This window comes from Hemitrygon akajei, chromosome 6, assembly GCF_048418815.1.
Source record: "Hemitrygon akajei chromosome 6, sHemAka1.3, whole genome shotgun sequence".
Taxonomy (NCBI): Eukaryota; Metazoa; Chordata; class Chondrichthyes; order Myliobatiformes; family Dasyatidae; genus Hemitrygon; species Hemitrygon akajei.
In genome coordinates, this window is record NC_133129.1 from 22,271,912 (window position 1) to 22,290,073 (window position 18,162).

The window sequence follows — 18,162 nt, forward strand, 5'->3', positions numbered from 1 at the left end:
ACGTATGTATATTTAAAAGTAGCCGTATTACAGGCACGGTTCAAAAAAAAGCATTTGCAATATATACTTGTTTGTTACCATATGGATTTAATTAAAAGTTAAAAAATCCTCCCGTGTAATATCTTTCTGTGTAAATATCTCATATTACAACGTGGGACACCTGCGGCCGAAAATCCGGTGCGGCCTCTACAATTAAAAAATTGATTTTATTTCTAAAATTAGAGCCAGCGGCTTTTAATCAGGTGCGCTCTGTAGTCCGGAATCTACGGTATATTCTGCCATCATATTTGACTTACCAAAATGAACCACTTCACACTTATCTGGGTTGAACTCCATCTGCCACTTCTCAGCCCAGTTTTGCATCCTATCAATGTCCCACTGTAACCTCTGACAGCCCTCCACACTATCCACAACACCTCCAACCTTTGTGTCATCAGCAAACTTACTAGCCCATCCCTCCAGTTCTTCATCCAGTTCATTTATAAAAATCACAAAGAGTAAGGGTTGCAGAACAGATCCCTGAGGCACTCCACTGGTTACCGACCTCCATGCAGAATATGACCCATCTACAACCACTCTTTGCCTTCTGTGGGCTAGCCAGTTCTGGATCCACAAAGCAATGTCCCCTTGGATCCCATGCCTCCTTACTTTCTCAATAAGCTTTGCATGCTTATCAGATGCCTTGCTAAAATCCATACACACATCTACTGTTCTTCCTTCATCAATGTATTTAGTCACATCCTCAAAAAATTCAATCAGGCTCGTAAGGCACGACCTGCCCTTGACAAAGCCATGCTGGCTACTCGTAATCATATTATACCTCTCCAAATGTTCATAAATCCTGCCTCTCAGGATCCTCTCCATCAATTTACCTACCACTGAGATAAGACTCACTGGTCTATAATTTCCTGGGCTACATCTACTGCATTTCTTGAATAAAGGAACAACATCCGCAGCCCTCCAATCCTCCGGAACCTCTCCCGTCCCCATTGATGATGAAAAGATCATCGCCAGAGGCTCAGCAATCTCCTCTCTCGCCTCCCACAGTAGCCTGGGGTACATTTCATCCGGTCCCTGCCACTTATCCAACTTGATGCTTTCCAAAAGCTCCAGCACATCCTCTTCCTTAATATCTACATGCTCAAGCTTTTCAGTCTGCTGCAAGTCATCACTGCAATCACCAAGATCCTTTTCCATAATGAATACTGAAGTATTCATTAAGTACCTCTGCTATTTCCTCTGGTTCCATACACACTTTCCCACTGTCACACTTGATAGGTCCTATTCTTTCACATCTTATCCTCTTGCTCTTCACATACTTGTAGAATGCCTTGGGGTTTTCCTTAAATCTGCCTGCCAAGGCCTTCTCATGGCCCCTTCTGGCTCTCCTCATTTCCTTCTTAAGCTCCTTCCTATTAGCCTTATAATCTTCTAGATCTCTAACATTACCTAGCTCTCTAAACCTTTTGTAAGCTTTTCTTTTCTCCTTGACTAGATTTATTACAGCCTTTCTACACCACGGTTCCTGTACCCTACCATAATTTCCCTGTCTTATTGAAACGTACCTATACAGAACTCTACACAAATATCCCCTGAATATTTGCCACATTTCTTCCATACTTTTCCCTGAGACCATCTGTTTCCAATCTAAGCCTCGAATTCCTTGCCTGATAGCCTCATAATTCCCTTTACTCCAATTAAACGCTTTTCTAACTTACCTGTTCCTATCTCTCTCTCCAATGCTATTGTAAAGGAGATAGAATTATGATCACTATCCCCAAAATGCTCTCCCACTGAGAGATCTGACACCTGACCAGGTTCATTTCCCAATACCAAATCAAGTACAGCCTCTCCTCTTGTAGGCTTATCTACATATTGTGTCAAGAAACCTTCCTGAACACACCTAACAAACTCTACCTCATCTAAACCCCTTGCTTTAGGGAGATGCCAGTCGATATTTGGGAAATTAAAATCTCCCATCACGACAACTCTATTATTATTACACCTTTCCAGGATCCGTTTTTCTATCTGCTCCTCGATATCCCTGTTATTATTGGGTGATCTACACATTACTATAAAACTGTTTTGATTACTGATAGTTATTGACAGGGGAATTCATTCAGTGTACGCTGCTGTATTCTTTTAATTGACTGTAAATCAACAAAATCAGCACAGACACCTTGTGTGGATAATGGACTGCCTTCATACGTCTGTGACAGTTGCATCGTCCAAATCTTCATTTTCATTGTAACATTCAAAATGATTGTTGATACCTTCAAATTCTTCATAGTTCCTAATTTGAAGAGGTTAAATTGTTTCATTTTCACTCCTGGACATTTCTGGCATCTCCAAGCCTGACTGCTTGAAGCCTGAGTCAGCGACAGTTTGGAATTGTCTTTCTGCTCATCTCTCACCATCAGTGACAAAAATCACTGCTTTCTGAACACAAACACACACAACTGATATTATTTACAAACCGTTTGCTCCAAGCAGTGTAGCGTCTAAAGGCTGATTTATACTTGTGAGTAGCATCTACACCAGAGGTACCGCGTACCCTACGCCGTACGGTGACGTGCACCTCCCCAAAAAAGTAATTCATGCGTCGCAGCGACACAGACCACAACAACTGTGATTGGTCCGCTTGGTAGCATCGCATTTCCGGTTGCTTCTTCTCCACCGTGTCTGTACACCGATGCAAAATAGATGAACCAAATCATCAAATTGACAGGCGAAAATGTTTGAAATGCATTTCCTCGACCATGTCTCTCACAAAGAAACTCAGTGGCATAGAAACCCCACCGCCAACTAGGGTTTTGGCACAAGCCAACGCATGCTCACTACAGCGTACAGTCTATGCAGAAGTGAAAATCAGGGCTACGGCGTAGCCCTTACGCACAAGTATAAATCAGCTTTTACAGCCACACAAGTGGACGTGACCTAGGATGGTTAGAAACTGTTCAGCAACAGACTCCTGTCCCAATTAAGAGGCATGCTGTCCCAAATAAACAAAGGGAATCCCAGCTATTTTTTTGATTACCGTAGATTCCGGACTACAGAGCGCACCTGATTAAAAGCCGCTGGCTCTAATTTTAGAAATAAAATCAATTTTTTAATTGTAAAGGCCGCATCGGATTTTAGGCCGCACCGGATTTTCGGCCGCAGGTGTCCCACGTTGTAATATGAGATATTTACACAGAAAGATATTACACGTGAGGATTTTTTTAACTTTTAATTAAATCCATATGGTAACAAAAACAAATACATATTGCAAATGCTTTTTTTCGAACCGTGCCCGTACGCGGCTACTTTTAAATATACGTTGCGTATACTTCTTTACTGAACAACATTCCAATATCTCCTAACGACTGGTAAAAAAATATATATATTGCAGCCTACCAGGAAAAGTTATTGATCACCTTTAACTTAAAAGCAGCGTTCGCTCAGATCCAAAGCCGCTCGCGTAATGCGCTCCCCCCTCCTTTCCGTTTATCGCAAACGGCATTTAAAAGCAGCGTTCGCTCAGATCCAAAGCCGCTCGCGTAATGCGCTCCCCCCCTCCTTTCCGTTTATCGCAAACGGCATTTAAAAGCAGCGTTCGCTCAGATCCAAAGCCGCTCGCGTAATGCGCTCCCCCCCTCCTTTCCGTTTATCGCAAACCGGCATTTTCCCACAAGACACCGCGAAACCGGGTGTGACGTCATAGCATCCCGCGATGTAGTACAGAAAACAAATATACCGTAGTTAAAACTCTTCTAACTTTAACTAGAAAATGAATTACTAAGCGAAAATATTATAAACTAAGTAGGCAGCACAATGCTTCGAGTGTTTTCCATGTTGATGAGGGTGAGTACAAATGACTGATTTACAATAATTTAATTGTGAAAGTGCGCTTGATTTATCGTACAATTTCATTGGACCTCTGTGAACTACTCATCAATTTTATTGGTCTACTGTTATGAGGCAAAATGTTTACGAGGCGGCATGAAAAAAAACCATGCATTAGCCGCTTCGGATTATTGGCCGCAAAGTTCAAAGCTGTTCAAAATGTGGGAAAAAAGTAGCGGCTTAAAATCCGGAATCTACGGTAGTTATTTTTTCTTTAAGAATTGTCACAATAAAGTGGCTGCCCTGATTAGCTAATAGTCCAATTAGCCAGAATCCACTGTACGTTAACTATTGTAATTTATAATGTGTTTTTTAAAAATGTACTGCACTCTACTGCTGCAAGACAGTAAATTTTCCGACATACTGGATATCAGTGACAATAAAATCTGATTGTGATTGTTCTCCACTCAGGAATACCAGCTGGCATCTCTTCACAATTCACCACAGCCCCCCCTCCCCCCCCACACCAATGGTCAGTGTGCCAGGTCACTACACACTGCCTGTCTGAACACCAACATAAAATGAGACCAACGTAAACCCCAGCACAGCCACTCCCCCGACCCACGCTCTGCCCAGCTTTGATTCCAACCGGCTCAGAGAGGTTTCACACCCCAGCAGGAGAGAGTGGAGACTTACCGGAATCATCCAGTTGGCCAGATCACCGTACTTGGACACCTGCATTCCGCCAAGCATCGTCATGTTCACGTGACCCCTGCAATAACAAAACCAGTCAACGGTCAGAGTACATACACAGCCCCATTTGCCTGCAGACATTCAGAGCAGAGCACAGAAATACAATAAAGTCAAGGAAAAACTACACACAAAGACTGTCTGCATCAACAGAGCCAGGGAATCATTCATACTCTCCCAGGGAAGGGTCAGTGGGAGCCCTCTTCACTGTCTTGTTACACACCCCCAGATGCAATGGCCCTATCACAGAGAAGCAGGGCACAGAAACAGGCCCTTCGGCCCAAATAATGCATACTGACCACCAGTGCCAGGCCCATTCGCCTGCACTTGGCCCACATCTCTGGAAACCTTTCCTATCCACGCATCTTTTAAATATTTAATGTACCTGCCTCAGCCAGCTTGTTCCACGCATGGACCACTCTTTGGGTGAAAAAAATAAATTGTTATGCACTAGTCTAACCTGGAATCATGGGCATCTTCAGAATGTGGTGCCTTACAGTAACAGCATTTATCATGAAGGACTGTCATGACTGAGGACGTACAGCAGCCTGAAGACACACACTCAGCATTTTAGGAAAAGTTTATTTCCCTCCACCATCAGATGTCTTAATGGACAATGACTCCCTGAATACTACCTCTCTATTTTCTAGGCAAAAGAACAAAATTTCACAGCAAATGTCAGATTCAGATCGTCTGACCCAGAAACCTTGCTTTGATTCACTGAGGAAGGGTCCAGGCCCCCTAAGTTGGGCAAGTGGGCCTACAGCGAAGACCCTGGTTCCTCACTGACTGGCCTGGACATCTCCACCCTTGGACCTCACTGACCTCCAGACTGAACAGTGGTCTGCTCACTGTAATAGGTGTTGCTCTGGCTACAGCCATCTCCTCTCCGCCCCCAAGCCTCTGCCACCGAACACCCTACCCCCCTCTCCAGCAGTACCTACCCACGGATCATGGCAAATGACTCATCACTGGAGAAGAAGGATGCCCCAGGCAGCACAGTCACCGTTTCTTTACCTAAGAGTAGGAAACAGACATTCACACAATTTCCTGCAACACTCCCCTCAAGTCCAAGTGATTTGTGCAGAAACAAGGTGGGCTGGGTTTGACACGATAATTGATGGAGTTGTTGATAATGAGGAAGGGCTGTCAGAGAACCCATTGTGGGCTGAGGTTCCAGTAGTGTTCTGCAGTGGTTTAATACAGTCAGATCTACAGTGCCTTGTATTCAACCCCAACCCTTTGCTCACAATAATGAGTATTACAACCAGGGATTTTGATCAATTTAACAGATTTTTTTTTTGCAAATCACATGCTCCTCCCCCTCTCTTCCCCCCCCCCCCCACACACACAGTTGAGCCCAAAAAAACAAGGAAAACTGTAAAGCATGAAAAACTAAACATTCATAAAGAGAAATGTCAGCAGTTCAAAAGTATTCAGTGCTCTTTGGTCAGTACTTAGTTGAACCACCTCTGATAGCTATTAAAGCCAGCAGTCTTTTAGAACAACTCTTTACTAGCATCCCTCCTTGTAAAATTGCTCAAGCTGTGCCAGGTTAGTTGGGGAGTGGAGGTAGACAGCAATGTTGAGGTCTTGCCAGATATGTTCGATTGGGCTGAGGTCCGAACTCTGACTAGACCACTCAGGGACATCTACTTCCTTCATTTGAAGCCTCTGGCAGTGTGCTTTGGGCCATTGTCCTGCTGAAAGACAGACTTCCTCCTCAGTTTAAGCTTTCTGGCAGAGGCTAGCAGGTTTTTATCCAGAGTCTCATATAGCAGCATTCACCTTCCCATTGATCCTGACCGGATTTCCCGTCCCTGCTGCTGAAAAGCATCCTTGCACCATGATGCCACCTCCACTACACTTTACGGTAGGGATGGCGTTATCTGGCTGATGCACAGTATTAAATTTACACCACACGAACTGCTTAGTGTTGAGGCCAGAAAGTTCCACTTTAGTCTCGTCTGACCACAAGATGTTCTTCCACTTTGTTACAGTATCTTCTCACTGATGCTTTACAGACAAGGATATGTTTTTTAGAGCCAGGCCTTCTTCCTTGCCACTCCTCCATAAATACCCTCTTTGCACAAGGCCTTGGAGCCCATGGAGCATGAACTTCATGTCCAGTTACAGCCACTGACTTCAGCAGCTCACTCAGAGTGACTAGTGGCGTCACAGTAGCCTCTCTTACAAGCGCCATTCATTCTTCTCTGTGAATGAGTTTGGAGGGACAGCCTGACCCAGGCAGTGTGTCTTTTCCACGATGGACTGCACTGAGCTCCAAGGGACACAAGGGACAGCACATTCAGTGCCTTTGAGATGGGCTTGTACCCTTCCCCAGATTTGTGCTTCTCGATTATCATTTCCCTGACTTGTCTTGAAACTTTAGGTTCTTGATTAGCCAGGGCATCAAAGGGTATGGGGAGGAGGCAGGGGAGTGGGAATGACCGGAAGAATTGGATCAACCCATGATTAAATGGCAGAGCAGACTCGATGGGCTTAATGGCCTACTTCTGCTCCTATATCTTAAAGAATGTTCTTTTGTCTTCATTTTGGTTTGGTCTGTGAAAGTCTACTACACTGTTGGACCTTACAGGGAGAGGGGGCAATTATTCATTGAAACCAGATGATGGGATTAGCTTTATCAGCATGTTCAGCACGGACAAGGAGAGTTGATCAGCCACGTTCTGGCCAGCCTGCAGGTGTGGGGCCATGGACAGAGTGAAGCCAGATCTTGCCCCTGCTAGTTACAGGGGGCAACATAGTTCAGTGCCATCACCAGACTGACAACTAGAAGAATCGCCCTTAACTCGGCAGTGGAGTTATCGGGGCACCGTCACGACGGTGTTTCCTTAGCAAGTTATTCTCGTTTTACGAGGCCGAGTTGCCAGCTCGACGCTCAACCCGACTTGGATTCGAATTCGCGAACCTTCACTCCGGAGTGCGGTGCTGATATTATTGCCCCACCAAGCGGGACACAGCCAAGAACCCCAGGGACACTGGGACTGAATTAGCTTCCCCAGGAGAACCCAACCAGAGGCCACAGACCCACCTCATCCCCTCCCTCCGCAGTGCACGGGGTGGTGGGTAACTCCCCACAGGCCTGGGTGAGGGGAGGGGAAGAGATCTGCAGCCCTCAGTAAGTCTCACCTGCGTTAATCAGGTCTGCGTCTTGCTCTCCCTCCAGTGGATATGGACCCTGGCAAGGGAATGGAGACAGCAAGAGTTAAACTACAGCACATTCCCTCACAGCACCTTTGCTCAAATCCCAAACGACATCCTTCCAGCACCAGTCACCAGCCTGGGGAGGGTGGGACAACGCGGTGGACACCGGACAGGGTCCTCACTGCAAGGAAGGTATTGGGGAGATTTCCCAGATCTGAACAGGGGAGCTGCTTCACTGCGGAGAGGTTTAATCAGAGAGAGTGACAGATCATTCTGAGACTGATTACTGAGGGGGGCGGAGCAGAGGAACAGACTGCCAGCCCAGGACACAGGCGAGAGGGATGGACCGGTGGGGGGGGGAAGAATAAATCATTGTTTCATATGGCATGGCCCAGGAGGGGTAGAAGCAAGTCTGTCTATTTGGGTACTGGAGGGTGGAGGGTGGAGAAACAGAGCAGGGGAAAGGGTGCTGGGCTCCTGGGATGGGAGCAGGGTCCTCACGGTCAGCAAGGCTGTAGGGATTTCTCAGAATTGACAGGGTATGCTGCTTCACTGCACACAGAGACAAATACTTTACTAGATGCTCCTCTCCCAGCCTCCATCGCCCGAATCCAGTGGCAGTCAAAGGGAACTGGTTCCAAATCACTGCATGCACCGCAGACATGTGAGCCGGGGGGGCGGGGGGTGGGGGGGTGGTGCTCACAGGCTGAGGAAACAGAACTCTTCTTGCACATCTATTAAAACAGTAGGATGGGCCTCTTGGCAGTGCAAAGGTGGAGATGCACAAGGCGTGACACACAACTGCAAAAACAACCAAACAATCTATTGTACAGGGGTTCATTAAAGACAGGCGTCACTAACCAACCAACGAAAATCTCCCCCTGCACACAAGAGACTCTGCAGATGCTGCAAATCTTGATCAAAAATCACAAACTGCTGGGGGAGCTCAGCAGGACAGGCAGCAACTACGGAGGGGAATAAAGAACAGATGTTTTGGTTCATGAAGCCAGAATGGGCTGGTCCCTTCCTCTCTGGCCCTATTAGCTTTACTTGTCACACGTACATCGAAACATACAGTGAAATGTGTTGTTTGCGTTAATGACGGACTCAGATCGATGATGGGCTGGGGGCAGCCCACAAGAGACTCCATGCAGAGCATTCCCACAACTTCCTGACACTATCTCATACACCTTTGGGACATGGGAGGAAATGCACACGGCCTCAGGCAGAACATACAAACTCCTTACAGACAGTGACAGGAACTGAACCCTGATCACTGGTGCGCTAAAGCACTACGCTTCTGTTGAGACTGGGGCACCACAGTGGCACAGCAGTTTGCACGACCTTTACAGCTCAGTGTGTCAGAGTTCAGAGTTCAATTCCAGAGCCCTCTGTAAGCAAGCTTGTTCATTCCATGCCGTGACCATGTGGGTTTTCTCTGGATGCTCCAAAGATGTAACAGTAGGTAGGTTAACTGGTGATTGTAAATCGCCCTGTGATTAGGCCGGGGTTAAATTGATGGGCTGCAGTAAAGCTGGAAGTTCCATGCTGTGTCTCGAAATAAATAAAATATCGACAGATTATTCCTCTCCGTAGATGCTGCCTGACCTGCCCAGTCCCTCTCTCCTATATCCTGCACTACCCCGCTCTGAGTGTACACCCCCCAGTCTTTCAACAGGTCAGGGGTGCCTCTGGCCAGCCCAGTCTCCCCTCACTCTGTCCCATCCTGCTCCAAGAACGGGCAGACTCCACTCTCACAGCAGCCGCAGCCTGCTGGCACCCATCTGTCATCTGGGTGTTAACTGGACAAGAGGATGCAGAGGGTCATGGGCTCTGTCAGGCATCCTGGTTAGCAGGAGTTTCTGGGCCAAAGGGCCTGTACTATTTACAATGGCCAGGTGCTCTGGTCAACGTGATGTGGAACTGGAACTGAACTCCTGCCCCTCACTTGAACAGGAAATGTACCCGGATGAGACCTCCTCAGTACACCACTCTTACCAGCCCCAGGACACCGTTCTCGCTCTGCAGGTGCACCGTGATGTCCTTTCGGATGAAGTTACTGGCCAACATCGGCATCCCAATGCCCAGGTTCGCTGCCGCAACCTGGTTAAGGTCAAAAAGGAACTCAAAACATTCACACAACAGTTACAGAGGGTCTGGCTGGAAGTCGCCAGTGTGGTTCTGGACAGGGTCTGGCTGCGACTGACCACTACTCCAGGGCCAGGGCCGGTACGCCATTTGCCTCCAAAAGCCCACTAGTAACAGAACACACTACAGGCCAGTCAACCCACAAAGTCGTGTCCACCTTTTAGCCTACTCCAAAGTCATTCTAACCTCCCTCCACATACCCCTCCATTTTTCTATCATCCATGTGCTTTATCTAAGAGCCTCTCAAATGTATCTGCCTCAAACATCAGCCTTAGTAGCACATTCTACACACTCACTACTCTCTGGGGAAACAATTTACCTCCAACATCCCCTCCCCATACCTTCTTTCAGTCACTTTAAAATTACGCCCTCTCGAATTAGCCGTTACCACCCTGAGAAAAAAATCTCTCGACTGTCCACTCGATCTATCCCTCTTATCTTATACACCTCTCATCCTGTCACTCCAAAGAGAAAATCCCTAGCTCACTCAACCTATCCGCACAAGAGATGCTCTCCAATCCAGGCAGCATCCTGGAAGATCTCCTCTACATCCTCTCTAAAGTTTCCACATCCTTCCTACAATGAGGTGACCAGAACTGAACATGAAACACCTAAGTTTTATACAACTGCAATGCTACCCTGCAGCTCTTGACATCAATCCCTAACGAAGAGGGTAATAGCGGGGTTAACTCCCGTCCTCACCTCTCCAGCTCACCCCTTATCATAACAACTGTTCCAATCAGCACCTTCCTGTGGTCTAACAACCTACTCGAGGCCAAATACCTCACCCTGCCCCCATCTTTCCTACTTTTGTTACCTCCACTTCAGCCTCTTTATCCTCTCCCCACATCAACATCCAGGATGACACATCGGATGAGGGAGACCCCCCCTCCCCCCACGACAACTGCAGGGATCTCATCGTCTGTCTCGCACTGTCTTTGGCACCCTGAAATCCAACAAGGTGACAAGGGCATCTCTCTATTTAAGAGCAACCAAGTCAAGGCCACCTCCCCCCCCCCCATAGCTCCCAGTGAAACACAAACTGCGTCATGAACAGATTCAAGATTTGCAAAGTAAGATATCATCAGCAAAATGCACACAAATTAATCCTTGACTACCTGATAAGTGTATTCTTACGTGCTCGGTAACAGTGGTGTCTGGCACTTGATTTCATCCAGCTCAGTCCCTTGAGCACAGCATGAACACCTTCAGGCTCCTGTACCTCCTCCGTGATGGTGGGAATGAGAAGAGGACATGTCCTGGGTGGGGAGGGTCTGTCCTCTAATCCTCCATCCCTCACCGTACTATTCCAAACTGTCTACGATGTACCATGGAGATCGTCGCATCACCGTCTGGTGTGGAGGGGAGGGGCCACAGCACAGGATCGCTGGAGTCCGCAGACCAGCCAGCTCCGTCACAGGCTCAACCTTCCCCACCAGAGGGCATCTTCAAGAAGCAGATGCCCCAAGGACCCCCAGCTCACTTCCGCCATCGGGGAGGAGGTACAGAGACACACTCAGCTCAGCTTTATTCCGATTTATCCTTGAACGCTACTTTGCTAATCTTCCTGTTTTGTAATTTATAGTAACTTGTTAATGTTTTGCTCTGTACTGTGCTGCAAAACTACAAATGTCACGCTGTACGTCAGTGATAAGAAACCAGGTGGTCAGAGCTGGGGAGTACACCCAGAGCCAGGGTAACATGCAGAAGGATACCGTACATGCCGTCCTCAAACTCCAGCGCCGCTCTGCGGATGATGCGCTCCCTCACGATGTCGGCTTCCGTCTTGGCTTTGGGCTTGCTGTCGCCCGGCTTCCGGAGCGTGAGTCTCTGAACAGGAACAAGGTCTTAGAAATGGAAGATCATGGAAACTGGGAGGGGACTGCAGACAGCTCACATACGAGGGCTGGCACTCTGGGGGAATTGGGGCATCGGGACAGACAGCTTTGGGCTATTCCACGAGGCTGAGCGAGAGGAGGGAAACCATCCACCTCTCCAGTGAAGTGGCAGATGAAAGATAAACTTCATTTGTCACCTGTACATCAAAACATGCAGTGAAATCCATTGGATCAACAACCAACATGGTCTGAAGACGTGCTGGGGACAATCCTCAGGTGTTGCCACACTTCCAGTACCAACACACCAAGCCCACAACTCACTAAGCTAACCCATACGTCTTTGGCATGTGGGAGGAAACCAGAGCACCCGGAGGAAACCCACACGCTCACAAACCCGTTACAGACAGTGGCGGGACAAACCCAGGTGGCTGGTGCAGTCGTGTTATGCCTACCATGCCACCCCTCTTTCTGTTACACCATTTATTTTTAGAGTTAATAGTAACTTTGTCTTTGCACTGCACTGCCGTCACAAATAAAAAGCAAAAAACAAATTTCACGTGGTATAAAACAGTGACAATAAACCCGATAATAACCCTGTTCCGTGATCGGGCCCCTCCTGAACCCGAGAAGCTGCAGTATTCCAGTCATGGCCACACCAGCTTTACTGAGCTCCCTACCGCAGTACCTCTCCTCCCGCCTTCAAAGATCAGCTTCTCCCAGCACCCTTGTCATTTCAGTAGCATCCATTTTACAATTTCCACTTTTCCTCTCAGAAGAACAGGGACAGGCCATTTGCCTCTTCAAGCCTGCTCCACCAGAACAGCCCTTAGTGGAATTCAGCCTCGAACACACCAACAGACAGCACAGGGGGATGTTCTGGGGTAACTCTACAGTCTCCATGCAGACAGGTTCCTACCTTGGTCCCAAGCAACCAGGCACCCTTGCCTTTGGCCAGAACAACTCAAAGATGTTGCCACAGGTGTGCTCAAAAGATAAGAATGCCCACCCAACATCTGCAGATAACCTTCGCAGGACTGTGTGTTTGAAACAAGGAGATGAAAATTGATTTCTCTAACATCTGCTCACTTCTTTCCATTGGACATTCTGGTTCCCATCTCAACCCTTCTCTTCTCCTCACCTGCTCATCACCCACCCCCCTTCTTCCATGGTCCCCATCCTCTATCAAATTCCTTCTTCGTCAGCCCTTTTCCACCTATCACCTCCCAGCTTCTTACCTCATCCCCCCTCCCTTCTCCACCTGCTCTCACCCATCACCTCCCAGTTTCTTTCTTCAGTTGTATCATCCTGCCTTTAGAATATTTCTTCTTTGAGATCTATCATGCAGCTCCAAATTGCTCCCTGAAACTCCAGCCATTGCAGTTCCACTGTCATCCCTGACAGTGTAGCCTTCTAATCAACTTTGGCCAGCTCCTCTCTCATGCCTCTGTAATTCTCTTTACTCCACTGAACTGACACATCTGGTTTTAGCTTCTCCCTCTCAAACCGCAAGGTGAATTCTATTGTATTATGATCACTGCCTCAAAGGGTTCCTTTACTTTCAGCTCCCTATTCAAATCTGGTTCATTACACAACACCTAATCTAGAATAGCTGACCCCTAGAGAGCTCAACCAGAAGCTGCTCTAAAAAACATCTTGTCGGCATTCTGCAAATTCTCTCTGGGATATCCAGCACCGAAATGATTATACCAAACGACTGTCCTATTAACATTGTTCTTTTGGCTTACCTTTTCTATTTCCCATTGTAATTTGTACACCACATGCTGGCTACCGTTCAGAGGCCCATATGCAAATACCATCAGGGTCTTTTTGCCTTTACAGTTTCTTACCTCTACCTGCAACGATTCTACAGCTTCCAATTCTATGTCATCTCCAAGGATTTTTTTACCAACAGAGCAATGCCACCCCACACTGCAACTTGTCCTGTTAACTGCAGTGTTGCCCTATCAGCAGCCTGCGCTTCTTGACAGTCTCACTACACACCCCTTCTGCTTCTATACCACCTGCCTCATCCTCAGCCCCATCACTCTGGTTCCCAAACCCCTCCCAGATTAGTTTAAACCCTCCCCACAGCTCTAGTAAAGCTGCCCTCAAGGATATTGGTCCCCCTCTGGTTCAGATGTAACTGTCTCTTTTGTGCACGTCAAACCTTCCCCAGAAGAGATCCCATTGATCCAGAAATTGCCCCCTGCACCAGTTTCTCAGCCAAGCATCCACCTATCCAATCGTCCTGTTCTTACCCTTACTGGTGGGAAGTTCAGGCAGCAATCCAGAGATTACTACCCTGGCGGTCCTGCTTTCCAGCTTTCTACCCAACTCCCCAAATTCTCTATGCAGCACCTCTAACTATGGTATCCCCAATTCTTCCACCACCACCCCCCTTCCCTTCTGAGCCACAACGCCAGACATGGTGCCAAAGACCCCATCACTGTTGCTTCCCCCACACCCCGGTAGGTCGCCCCTCAACAGTATCCACAGCACTATAGCCATTACTGAGGGGAATGGCCACAGGGAATGCTCTCTGTACTGGCTGCCCATTCCCTCTCCTGACAGTTGCCCAGTTACCTGCCTCCTGCAGCCCAGGGTCGACTGCCTCCTGCAGCCCAGGGTCGACTGCCTCCCTGTAGCTCCTATCTATCACATCCTCAGTGTCCCGTATGGGACGAAGGTCATCAGGAACAGAACCCTTACTCTAAGCTCAATGCTTGGACGGATGGGGCCAGCATGCCCAACGCCTCCAGCACCTTGTTTTAGCAGAGAAGCTGCGTCCCCTCCAGGGAAGCCGGTCAGAGCGTAGGCAAGCGCCGTCCTGTGGAAGAAGAGGCAGTGTCTCCCCCTCGGCGCTCAGTGCACAGCGGAAACACTCACCTCGATACGCTTCTCGTACTGCTGCCCCTTCACGACCCTCTGAACGTATATACTGGGTATGTGCACATCCTCAGGGGCAAAGGTTCCCGTGTCGACGACCTCCTCCACCTGGGGAGACACGGGCAAGGTGCCCCAGTTAGCAGTGCTCAGAGAGGTGGCCCTCACAATCAGATTCTTTTACACACAGTGAAATGCGTCATTTACATTAACCACCAACACAACCCAAGGAACTGCTGGGGTATTCTGAGGAAATCCACCAGACACCCAGCCAGATCATCATTCGTTAGCTAGTTATCGAGTTTTCCAGCATGGAAACAGGCCCCTTGTATTGTATTATTCTAAGACTCAATGTCTGTCCAAGGATGTACATGATGTCCAGGGAGGGGTAGCAGGGAGGTGAAGGGGCTTGTCGTGTCCATTCTGGGGCAGCTCACTCACCTTTGGTCCCCCACCAGACACTCAGCTCTCACCTGTGGCTCCAAGTAGCTGTTTGTATCCGACGGCTGCCACATCCCGGTACACTGCTTTGACAGGCAGTGAGGGTAACCAATGGACTCATACCCCGGTGAGATAGGGGCACGCTTGTGACGTCAGCTCTGACGGTCTGGGTGGTTGAGATCTCCAGTGAGATCCAACGGCCAGGAAGGCTGTTCTGTAACACCCCGTGGAGAGCGAAGGGCAGGACAAGGCACAGACATCACGGTCATCTACGCAACCACAGAAGTCCCCAGATGTGGAGAACACTCATACCACTGCATCCAGAATTCCAAAGGTGAGATTTCCACTTTTAAAATTCTCTCACAAGGGCCTCCCGCCATTATAGGAAACACCACGTCTGCCAGGAAACTCCAGATTAGCCCTTCCCATCCACGTACCCGTCAACTGTATACCTCCTCAGCCTCATACCCTCCAGGCAAAACAATCCCAGTCACTCGTTACGACTCAAGCCCTCGAGGCCGCTCATCACGGTAGCCACGAGCACACGTGCTCAGCACAACGCTATTGCCGCTCAGAGAGCTGGAGTTCAATTCCAAAGTCATCCGTAATAAGTCCGTACGCCCTCCTCGTGGAACGTGTGTCCGGGTGCTCCGGTTTCCTCCCGGACTCACCAGTGAGTAGGTTCACAAACAAGAGAAAATCTGCAGATGCTGGAAATCACTGTAGATTTCATCCGCCCAGTCCGTCAGAGCCGACTCACAAGCTAGGACAGGCATGTCCCTGTCTCACTGGGGTAACACAAAATGCTGGAGGAGCTCAGCAGGACAGGCAACATCAATGGAAAAAAAAGAGTATAGTCAACGGTCAACCGTACTCTTTTCCATAGATGCTACCTGGCCTGCTGAGCTCCTCCTGCATTGTGGGTGTTGCCAAATAGTAGGTTAATTGGACAACGTAAATTGTCCTGTCATTGCGCTAGGATCAAACCAGGGGTGAAATGCTGGGCAGCACAGCTTGAAGGGCCTATTCCACACTGCACCTCAATAAACAGGCACCAACGTACCTCCACCACGGTCACTTTGGCAGCTTTACACATGGTCTGATTGAAGTTGCGCGCCGTCTTCCTGGAAGAGGTGAGGGATCAGTATTAGACCAGTACAACAAGTTCCAGCACTCAGGGACTGGGAGTGAAACACAGCAATGGTCCTCCTGAGCAGGAGAAACCCGGAGCAGGCCACAGTATGCTGCCTGCCATTTCACAGGCTGGTCTCCCCAGCTTTGAGGACATCTTCAGAAGGCGACGCCTCAAACAGGAGGCATCCATCAATAACGACCCCCCTCTCCCAGGACATGCCCACTGCTCATCGCTACCAACAGGGAGGACGTACAGGAGCCTGAAGACACACACTCCGTGGACAGCTTCTTCCCCTCCACCATCAGATTTCTGAACAGACGAGTCCATAAACACCACCTCACTACTTAATTTTTTTTGGCTTTCTTTTACACTATATAGCTTACTGTAATTTATACTTTTTATTATTAAGTATTGCAATGTACTGCTGGGTCAAAACAACAAATCTCACAGCACATGCCGGTGATATGGAACCCAATTCTGAAGTCTGCACTCCTGTCTGAGAGAGGAACGATCCGTACTCCATCGCAGCAATGGCCACGGAGTTCAATGAAAACTGGAAAATTGGGGAAAACAAAGGCTGTATTTCTGGAGAGCTCAGAGAGCTGCCCCCACCCCCCCACCCCCACTCCCTCAGCACCAGAGACCTGGGTTCGACCCTGAACCCCAGCATTGTCCGTATTCTCCCCAAGATCCTGTGGGTTTCCCCCAGGGCTCTGGTTTGCTCCACAATCTCAAAGATAAACAAGCCAGTGGGTTAAATAGCCGTTTGTGTGATGGGATGAGAATACAGCAGGAACGTTTATTTACGATACAGTGCAATTCCAGCCCACTGAGCCACACTGCCCAGAAACCCAACAATTTAACCCCAGCCTAATCACAGGACGATCTACGACCAACTGACCTACCAACTGGTACATCTGCAGACTGTGGGATGGAACCGGAGCACCTGGGGAAACCCATTTGTCATGGGGGGGACGCACGGACCCCTCACAGACGGGGGGGCTGGGGAAGCACGGACCCCTCACAGACGGGGGGGGCTGGGGAAGCACGGACCCCTCACAGACGGGGGGGCTGGGGAAGCACGGACCCCTCACAGACGGGGGGGCTGGGGAAGCACGGACCCCTCACAGACGGGGGGGCTGGGGAAGCACGGACCCCTCACAGACGGGGGGGCTGGGGAAGCACGGACCCCTCACAGACGGGGGGGCTGGGGAAGCACGGACCCCTCACAGACGGGGGGGCTGGGGAAGCACGGACCCCTCACAGACGGGGGGGCTGGGGAAGCACGGACCCCCTCACAGACGGGGGGGCTGGGGAAGCACGGACCCCTCACAGACGGGGGGGCTGGGGAAGCACGGACCCCTCACAGACGGGGGGGCTGGGGAAGCACGGACCCCTCACAGACGGGGGGGCTGGGGAAGCACGGACCCCTCACAGACGGGGGGGGCTGGGGAAGCACGGACCCCTCACAGACGGGGGGGCTGGGGAAGCACGGACCCCTCACAGACGGGGGGGCTGGGGAAGCACGGACCCCTCACAGACGGGGGGGCTGGGACGCACGGACCCCTCACAGACGGGGGCTGGGACGCACGGACTCCTCACAGACGGGGGCTGGGACGCACGGACTCCTCACAGACGGGGGCTGGGACGCACGGACTCCTCACAGACGGGGGCTGGGACGCACGGACTCCTCACAGACGGGGGGGGGGGGGGGGGGGGGGGGGGAATGAACTCAGATACCCTGAGCTGTAACAGGTTGTACTGACCGCTACTCTACTGTGGCATGCCAACGGGGAGAATAAAATGTGTTTACTGTGGGATTTAGAGTAACAGAGTGAGTGCAGACTTGATGGGCCAAGGGGCCTGGGGAAGCACGGACCCCTCACAGACGGGGGGGCTGGGGAAGCACGGACCCCTCACAGACGGGGGGGCTGGGGAAGCACGGACCCCTCACAGACGGGGGGGCTGGGGAAG

General features: G+C 49.6%; 1 protein-coding gene across 5 annotated transcripts in view; it reads right to left on the reverse strand.

Moving 5' to 3' along the window:
• The window catches only part of LOC140728905 (succinyl-CoA:3-ketoacid coenzyme A transferase 1, mitochondrial-like), a 69,816-nt gene that overhangs the window by 27,760 nt on the left and 23,894 nt on the right, over positions 1–18,162 (reverse strand). For all 5 annotated transcript variants that reach the window (XR_012099205.1, XR_012099203.1, XR_012099204.1 and 2 more), the window contains exons 7-13: positions 16,117–16,177; positions 14,616–14,723; positions 11,607–11,721; positions 9,742–9,836; positions 7,729–7,777; positions 5,520–5,592; positions 4,522–4,597 (exon numbers count right to left, since the gene is read on the reverse strand). Coding sequence is in view for 2 of the 5 variants with exons in the window: in XM_073047990.1 (XP_072904091.1) it covers positions 4,522–4,597; positions 5,520–5,592; positions 7,729–7,777; positions 9,742–9,836; positions 11,607–11,721; positions 14,616–14,723; positions 16,117–16,177 (577 nt within the window). In the remaining 3 variants the exon portion in view is untranslated. The remainder of the gene's footprint in view (positions 1–4,521; positions 4,598–5,519; positions 5,593–7,728; positions 7,778–9,741; positions 9,837–11,606; positions 11,722–14,615; positions 14,724–16,116; positions 16,178–18,162) is intronic.